This window comes from Vollenhovia emeryi, unplaced genomic scaffold (assembly GCF_000949405.1).
Source record: "Vollenhovia emeryi isolate VEMERY1.0 unplaced genomic scaffold, V.emery_V1.0 DF939137.1, whole genome shotgun sequence".
Lineage (NCBI taxonomy): Eukaryota > Metazoa > Arthropoda > Insecta > Hymenoptera > Formicidae > Vollenhovia > Vollenhovia emeryi.
This window is the reverse complement of record NW_011967229.1, coordinates 2,032,957-2,042,505: the sequence shown is the minus strand read 5'-3', so window position 1 is coordinate 2,042,505 and position 9,549 is coordinate 2,032,957. Positions and strand designations below refer to the sequence as shown.

Sequence of the window (9,549 nt, the reverse complement as noted above, 5' to 3'; positions counted from 1 at the left end):
CCCCCCCCGTGAAAGGATCCGCATTCAGATGCAGATTCGGGGACGTAATGCGCTCGCGGGTGGCCCCCGTGTGCTAATTTCGACTGCGCGCCACGTGAAAGTATTGGCCAGCAATAATTGTTACTCCGGCAATCGATACACTCTACCTCGGAGTCACGTTATTGATCGCGCCACGTTGGGTAAGAAACATCGCGTGGGAAGAAAACGTGGTAGCCCATTTACCACGGGGGGGGGACGGGGAGGGGGAGGGGGGGGAGAGGACTGTTTATCGTCCGCCAGTGCCCCGCCGAGGGCGAGTGTTGGATTATCGTTAAACATGCCGTAAATAATTCGGAATATTTCTTCCGGTTTCGCGACGGAGAATTCCGTTCGAATTTCCCCGCCGCCGCCGCCGCCGCGCGTCAATTTGCGCGGATGTTTAAAGGGGACGTTGAGGTAAACGCTGCAAAACAGACGCCATTCTTTTTTTTCTCTCCGAAGCAGACGGACGGAATTCGAATCGAGGGGCGCGCGCAATTTCGGGAAACGAGCGCGGTTTTCGACTTTTTCGCGCCGGCGGAAGAGAGACGCGGGATTTTCTTGCCGCCTCTCTCGCACGGCCAGTCAGGCAGGCAGGCAGGCAGGCAGGCAGGCAGGCAGGCGCGATGACGTGACGTATGTATACGCGTACGTACGTTCACGCGAAGCCTGAAACATACACGGGGCCGCGCGCGGCACACAGTGGCTGTCAAGGAATAATCACGATGCCTCGTCGCGATAGTGTCCCGCATTTCCAACAATTGATGCGCCGTTCTATACGCGACGCGGCGCGACGGGCACCGCCTTCGTGTTTTGCGGCCGCAGGCAGGCGCGCCGCACACACGCCAGCCGAGCGAGAGAGCCCTCCCCTGTGAGGCGCGGAGCGGAGCGGAGCGGAGTCGCGCGGATATGCGCGTATCAATAGCGACGGCTGTGTGCCTTAAACGAAGTCCGGCGTGTTCCGGCGCGAGTTAAGCGCGAAATTAACGTCCAGCGAGTTAATTAAAGTACGCCTGTCGCGCTCGCCGCCGCCGACGCCGCCGCCTCCGTCGCCGTCGTTTGAAAATCGAAACCCTGGGCCGCCGATTCCCCGCGTCACCGCGAATTAAATTATTAATTAATTTCGGGGATATTTAACGCGGCCCGAGAGCGCGCGGCTCGGTCGGCGCGACCCTTGAATTTGGAATTATTTAATCCTCCCAGGACTCGCGGCTATCTGACCGGAATTCGTGCCGGTTAGCTGGAACGCGCGTGTGTCTGTGAAAATTTTATTATTAAATTTCAACTCCTTCCACGGGCCGTATAATCGATAAGGGGTGTAACAAAAATTATTCAGCGAGAAAGAGAGAGAGAGAGAGAGGGAGGGGGGGGGGGGCGGAGGCCTGGCGGCGCTTTCCCGATCGGTAACTAGAAACGAAAGTTAGAAGAGTAGGGTTTTTCCCAGCTATTCCCGGTATTTATTTAGCCCCATAGATTTTTTCCACCCGGCAAAAATTCAAGGGGGTAACCACTCGATGTAATCGTGGGACAGTGTCTCCGAATTTATTGTAAAATCCTTACGAAATCCTAGCGTGATCATTTTGTCTTTCAATTTCCTTCACTTGTTAGACAATAAACATTAAACTTGAACGTTTTCCCAGCTTGCCTTTATTTTCCACAAAGATCTACTTCTTTTAGTGAATATCCAAATATACATATATCACAGTTCACACCTGTAAGCGCGTATTCTTTTCATGATGAGACTGAAGCAGTCGCTGTTGGAACAACAGCGAGTTGAAACGTTGACACACCTTCGCGCGCAAATTTGTAACAATAAACGATCGTAGAAGAGTGAGATAACCCATGTTTCTCTCTCACTCGCGGGAATTTGACGAACCCTTACGGTCAGTCTCTGATTACAGGGTCTCTAGGTTAGACCAGTGAGAAAAGTGGGAAGCAAGGAAACACGTGACCGGACACTACAATCTTAACTGAAATTACCTCGACAAGCAAACACTTTTTAGTGAGATAAGAAAAATATATTTTGAGGAAATCCAACAGCTTTTTGAGGTTTAGCAACGTCACATGTTTTTAAACGTGCATGTAAGAAAATTATTGGCAATTAGATGAGATTATTTGTAATCGGATGAAAACCAACGATATCAAGTAATCGATGGGACGACATTTTAGCTAGCGGTTACCCCCTTGCAAAAATCCTACACTGAAAAAAAATCTGATAGATTCAACCAGTCGTCTGTTAGAAAATGGACGAATCAGAATTCCTTTAGGATTTACCATGAAAGATATTTCATAACCAGAAGTTTGCTAGACTCCACTACAAATCTGGTAAATCCTGAAGGAATTCCGATTCGTCCATTTTCTGACTGACGACTGGTCGAATCTACGAGATTTTTTTCCCCGCGTAGTTGTGAGATCTAGAAAAAGGATAAAAAGTAAGTTAAACCGAGGGCTAAAGTTACTCCGCGTTCGCAAAAATGGACATTGGTCCTATTGAAAGGGGCGCATGAGAAGTTTCAACTGGAATTCGCCGATGAATAATGGACGTTGCTTTGCGCGTCTTAAAGAGAGCGCTGAAAAGAGCGCTATATATGTATATTTTTTTTCCCCTCAAATCGGGTTAAAATTTCAATGTAAAAGGCGTCGCGTCCCGCTGCCGCCGGTCCCGCGGGTCCTCCACAGTGCCGTTTCCATTGAAAACGGAATATCAATTATCCTTGCAATTACAGCAATTAATACTCATCCGGATAGAGGCCGAGCCGCGCCGTAAAGGCGGCGCGCGAGCTACTTTGAAAATAATCGGGGGTGTGGGCAGGGAGGGGAAAGGGGGCAGTGAGGGAGGGTCGCCTCGTACGCGCGGGGCAAATAAAAGTCTCGTCCGGAATCTCCGCGCCGCGGCCCATTATACGCAAATCGGCCCTTGGAGTGTTTTTATTATAAAGGGCGCGTATTAATTATCTCTGCAATTAAAGCAATTAATAGCGATCGCCCGCAGGAGCTGTGCACGCCGCGCGCATCTACGCGCGTTGCGTAAAGACCTCGGACCGCGTTTTAAACGGGCTCGCCCTTGGGAGGGAGGGGGGGGGGGAACGGGGGACGGGCGTTTCCTCTTTTCGCGAAGGGGAAAAATTTTATTTCTCCCGACATATTCCCGGGGCAACGCGCGTTAAACTCGCGTGCTCTTTTTATTTGCTTATTAAAGGAAATTGCCTTCGTGAGTACGAATCGCCATTATATCTCGCAGCGCGATGCATTTAATGCGAGAGAAATCCCATCCTTCGATATCAATTCTCCGTTCTGCGTGGGCGTCGTATTAATATTATCCTCGTTGCGTCGTCGTTAGCGCGCGCGGTGTACAGCATCTCGGCCGCGGTTTTCTTACCGCGCGCGCTCCAGGCCCCGCGATCCTCGAGGCGTTCGCGAGCGCCCGGGGTCCGGGAATGCCGGCGGATCGAGAGATTCCCGCGCGATAATCCGACAGTTCCAAGGGGGTAACCGCTAGCCAAAATGTTGTCCCCGCCGATTACACGATTTCATCCGATTACAAATAATCCCATCTAATTGCAAATAATTCTCTTGTATGCACGTTTAAGCATATGTGACGTTAGACCTCAAAGAGCTGTTAGATTTCCTCAAAATATACGTTTCTTATCTTACTAAGAAGTGTTTGCTTGTACCAGTAATTTCAGTTAAGATTGTAGTATTCGGTTAGGTAGAAAACGTGTTTCGTTGCTTCTCACTTTTCCCACTAGTCTAACCGTGGTCTTAACGAAAAGGTAATTTTGCATTTGCATTTACTGTTTATTGTTCCAACTTAGCGCGCAAAGGTGTGTCAACGTTTCAACTTGCTGTTGTTCCAACAGCGACTACATGTTACTCTCATTATGAAAAGAATACGCGCTTATAGGTGTGAACTATGATATATATTTGGATATTCACTAACTAAAAGATAGTTTTGAAAATAAAGACAAGCTGAGAAAATGTTCAAAGTTATTGTTTATTCAACAATTTTAGTAGCTTCTTGTCGCCGGTGGTAACCAACCAAGGGGAATTTTTTAGACTGCGCCTTATTCGAGATACGCAAATGTACAGTTGCTACTTGGAAAATTCTAGAAATTGATATCATCGTTATAAATCCACTTACTACCGAGACGTATTGATATATGATATTATGAATTTGCTACCGCAGACTCGTGAGTCCATTCTGTCTCGGCATAAATTAAAATGTTCAGTCAACTTTAGAATGTACTTGGGAAGGACCTGATAAAGCGGCCGAAACGTCGCGATTAAAGTAAACATAATTTTTGCCAGTTCGGTCGATGTTTTAAAAAATTCCTCTTGGTTAACGTTTATTGTCTAACAAGCGAAGAAACTTGAAAATCACGACAAAACGATTACACGGGAATTTCGTAAGGATCTCGTAATGATTTCGGTGACACTGTCCCACGATTACATCAAGTGGTTACCCCTTTGAGCAATTCGCGCGGCAGACAATCGGGGGAGGGAACGCGCGAAGTGGGCTAAGGTCAATTCGCGAACTATTTGGCGTTCGTCCAGGAGGGGAGAGAAAGAAACCCGGGGCGGGCGGGGGCGCGGACGTCGCCTTTCGTTTCATCGTTTGCCTTCCGTGTCCCGCGATCACACGCGAGGCGCGATCGCGATACGGATAAGAGCGGCTGGGCGGTCATTAAGGCGGATCTCCCTCTGGCCGGAGGATCGAAGCCGCCCACCATCCGTTTCCAGCTTCGTTACTCCGGCCCGGAATTTCCGCGGCGGCTGTGACCAGATCCCATCACTCTCGCGGCTGTTCCAGCGAGGATCCTTGATCGGCGCTTAAACGCGGGACTGTCGCGCCGAGCGTGGCTCCCCTCGACTGTTTGGCATAGTTCCCAACCGTAAGCTCGCACTCGGGGCCAATACTGTCGGCTGATGTTAACAGTTACGCATTCGTTTCCCATCAATGTCTCCGCCGTTCAAAAGGAACCTTGTACTCTTAAATCGCTTCGTCGCTACTTTATTGTCGTTGCTTTCATTGAACGCACGTCTGCCCAGCGAGTCTCGTACGTCTCCTATCGCCCCAAGAATTTTCATCGTACACAATGCTGCGCTGCGTGATTGAACAAGACTATCCTCGTAGTTGAATCGCGCACCTTTCAACTTCACGTTGCTGTTTGTTGAGAATTTTACATCAAGGCCCGATTTCACCAAACGTCGTTTAACTTGAATCGCAGTTTAATTCACGTTTGTCTCTCTCTAAAGTAACAGTTGGAAAGAGACAAGGAATGAATTGAGCTAAGATCACAGTTAAACAACGTCGGTGAAGCAACGGGCCTGAGTGGCATTTCTTATCAAACAGAGCGCCGTCAGGTCTGAGCAAGATGTTGGCGGTCCAAGAATTGTAATCTAAAATGTGAATATTGGGCTACCGGCATGTCCTGCTTGGACCTAATGGTCCTAGTTAATTTTATTTGGCAATTTTTTATTTCCCGCGAAATGTTTTGTAATTTCCAGAATTGAGTGAGTCTTCTTGTCGCCAGTGGTAATTAAACGAAGGGGAAATTTTTTTAACAAGTCGACCAGACCGGCGAAAAACGTGATCTTTAAGTCGCAACGTTTCGACCCCTTTGTCGGGTCCTCTTCAAGTACAAGCTGGAAACAATTTTGTAATTTCCATAGCGCCGCTGAAGAGTCGGGCATTCAATGGTCACCGTTGGCGGTCCACGTGACAAGAAGACGACGTTTTCGGATCTAGGCGAGCTGAATAAGTAATTTTCTATTAGATATCCCGTTCGCGCATACACATATACGTACACCGCGCGCATAACGGATCACTGTATATTTGATTTGGCAAATTTACTCGTTTATTTCAGTCGAGTGTTTCGTCATTTAGCGGCTCGGGTTCTTAATGGGATCGATCTCGCGCGCCGCTTCTGATTAAATTAATTCGATCGAGCCATTCTTTCGGTTCGGACCGATTGACTTTTAACCTGAAAATGCTCACGAAATAGAATGCCGGGGCTAATAGGCGACGCGTGATTTCCCGTACGATTCTGTGCAATCGCATTCAGGATTATTCCGTTCTATGAAATATCGTTCCAATAATCTGGCCGATCGAGCGACTCGTCGAGATTTATCAAATTTCATGCGAACGACAAACACACGTGCGTGCGCCACGGCCTTACGCGCTTACACGGCCGAAAAAAAAATTGATCATTAAGAGTAATACTCGTATCCCTCCCCTCCCCCTCGCGCCCTCCTCGCCGCCACCAATCGCGAAAAAAAAAAATTCTATTCGATCTAAAAGCAATCGCTTTTGCGACAAAGCAGAAAAGTTGATTTCGCAGAAAAGGCAATTTCGTGTACGCGGGACCCGCCCCCCCCTCCCCCTCGCGCCGCTATTTATGCGATAATTTATCGTCATCGGAAACGAGTTATCACGTTTCATTGTTCCGCGATGCATCTGCCTGTAATTGTAATCGTAGTTCGCAATAGCCGCGGAACGTAACGACGCGGCGCGGGTCACGCGTTTCGCGATTTCGCGAGTTCGACTGCCCTGTTGGCGCGCGTTAACGCCGGGGATTAACTCTGCTCTGTATTAACGGTATCGTTTCCCTTTGTTAATTCACCGCCGGCCCGGGAACGCGTCTTTCGGTCCACGATCCAGCGAGCCCAAGCTTTACGCCGTTTTACTCGCGTTCCTCTAATGAGACCTTGGACATCGTCCGCCATTTTCCGGCTGGTGCGCTTTTCAAAAACGTTCGGATCAGTTCAACATTTATGCAGCTTATGAATTGGAATTTAATTCAATGGTTTACTTACATATATATATATTTTTTTAGTAAAACCTTAAACATTTTTGGCTATTTTCAGGCTGAAGCGTTTTTAAAAAATTTTGGGTCAAATTAATTTAATATTTGTGCAGCTTATTAATTGGAATTTAATTCAATGGTTCACATATTATACATATAATTTTTTTAGTAAAACCTTGAACATTTTTGACTATTTTCAGGCTGGAGCGTTTTTCAAAAATTGTGGGTCAAATCATTTTAACATTTATGCAGCTTATTAATTTAAAAAATAATTTTATTCAATAGTTCACACATGAATATTATTATTATTCTAAATCTGGAGTTTTTTTTAAGTAAAATTTTGAACAATGGCTATTTTCTGGCTAAAGCGCTTTTCAAAAATTTGGTTCAAATTAGTTCAACGTGTGTGCAGCTTATTGATTAAAAATGAATTTAAATCAATAGTCTACATATGTACTGTTATTATAAACAAGTCTACCAGAATTCCGTTAGTAACACTTTGGACACCGCCCGCTATTTTCGAGAACGCTCCAATCGGTTTCACATCTACGCAGCTTATCAATCGAAAAATCGAATTTAATTCAAAATGCTTCGCGCACGTAAATCTTATTTTAACAATTAGGTCGGTGAAATAAATGACGGTAAAACATACGAATGGCGAATTTATCAAACGTTATCCGAACGGTGTTTCCAGCTCGAGCAACCCCCGTCTGTCGCCCGTCGTGTCGTCGTCGCGAGGGAAACCCCGCGAACACGGGACGGCCGAGACGCGCGCGTTTTCGATAGCGCTATTTTTTCCCCCGCCCGTGACGCTAATGAGGAAACGGATAATATCAATGGCCATTCTTGAAACGGCCACCGCTGGCCAGCGAGCGGCAGCAACAGCAGCAGCAGCACGACGTTGCAATCAGCGGGCTGAAATACGGAGCGCATAAGTAAAGAACCGGCCGCGAAATTATTCAAGACCGATCGATAGACGGAGAGAGCGCGCGCGGCCGGTTGACGCGCGCAACTGAATTTCAGGGTATCCGCGCGGCGCGGCACGACACGGCACGGCGTGGCGTGGCGTGGCGTGGCGTGGCGTGGCGTGGCGTGGCGGACGTGTTTTTCCGCGGCGGAAAATCCCACGTCCTCACGGGACGATTTCCTCCCCTTACCTTCCCGTTTCCAAATTAGAAACAACGGGCGCTCGAAAAATTTATTTCCCCGTTTCACCCCTCGGGGCCGGTGGCGTTTCCCTCCTTGCGATTTCCACGAGTGAAACGGGCGTCATTCCGTGAAGGGTTGATCTGCCCCTTCCCACCCCCGCTCGAGAGACTGTTACCGTATTCGGCATTTAGAAGCCTCGTCGTGGGCTCTTACGTAACTCCGCGATTGCGTGTACCATCTGTTTCCTACCTTCGCGAGGGTTCACTTGGCGCGGGCTGGAGGGGGTGTCTCCGTGTAGAGCCCGCGGTTTTAAGAAAACGTCTATCGACCGGGGGGAGGAGGAGGAGGAGGAGGAGGAGGAAGAGAGGGGTAGGGCACAGGTGTCCTCGCGAACCGAGTGCGACGAGTGCAAGTTCGAGCTCGCGTATGTATGCGCCTCCCGACCGCGAAAGTTAGTCGCCGCTAACAAGCGGCGGATCAGTCGGCCGGCGGTAGCGCTCTCTCAATATTCAATTGCCTGTGCATATCGCCGAAGAGAGGCGGGGGGGACGGAGAAGAAGAGGGCAATTACTATCGATCACAAGGGGGTAAGAAGTTACGTGTGCGCGTGCATGTGCGGACGCGCGCGCACGGTACTCACTTTAAAAATAGCCTGTAGAGTACGGCGCTGAAGGTCTGTGAAAACCAGCCGCGGTTTCTTGGGGGCGGGCTGTTGGTGTTCTGCCTGGTTCGCCATCTCGTCTTTCCTCTTGCATGCTGAAATTAGAGGAATCCGTGAGAGAGAGGTAGATACAGGGTGACGCGGCTCGAAAAGGGAGAGCGGGAGATAGACAGTGGGAGGGAGAGAGGTAGAAAACGGCGGCGGTTCACGCGCGCGTTCCCGTTTACGTAACGCGACATGCGGCTGGGAATCGAAGCGTACGACATATATTCGGACGCCTCTGACCCGGGGTCTGCGGGGGAGGATGATAATCGCGCGGCGAAACCCCGATAGCGCGGCGTCCTAATTTCAGTCCTTTCGGAAACGGGAGACCGGCGAGCGGAGTAACGTTTCTTTCCCTTCTCAAATTGGACCCTTTGTCGTCGGACGTTGCGGGGACTCGACGGACCGCGAGTTCGAGGGTTCCGACAGCGCGGTACCCGGCAACATTTCGAGAAATGAAATTTTCGGGGGCTCGAGGAATCATCGTTAATAGATTCTAGGATGTCCAAGTGTTCTTCCCGCGACTGTGAAGATCCTGGAGCCCCGAGAGATGAAAAATTGAACGATAATGTAACATTTAACAATTAGACTTTACGCGTTTGTCCCTTTCTCTCTCTCTCGAGAGAGGTACTCGCGACTCTATGAGATCTCACGTTAACCGAAACCACGCGCTATTATCGGGACCACAGGCATGAAATATCTAGACCGAGCGTTTGCCTTTAGTTGAGCAGCGGGGTTAGAGGTTCGCGTAGAACAGGACAAGCTCTGTTTTGTGCTGGAGACCCTGTAATCAGAGACTGGCCGTAAGAGTTCGTCAAATTCCCGCGAGTGAGAGAGAAACACAGGCTATCTCACTCTCCTATGATCGTAGAA

The 9,549-nt window shown here is 48.8% G+C and overlaps 1 protein-coding gene across 1 annotated transcript in view; it reads right to left on the bottom strand.

Moving 5' to 3' along the window:
• LOC105567482 (homeobox protein onecut) overlaps positions 1-9,549 on the bottom strand; it is an 88,535-nt gene that overhangs the window by 6,593 nt on the left and 72,393 nt on the right. The window contains exon 4 of the mRNA XM_012022385.1: positions 8,614-8,729. Coding sequence (XP_011877775.1) covers positions 8,614-8,729 — 116 coding nt within the window. The remainder of the gene's footprint in view (positions 1-8,613; positions 8,730-9,549) is intronic.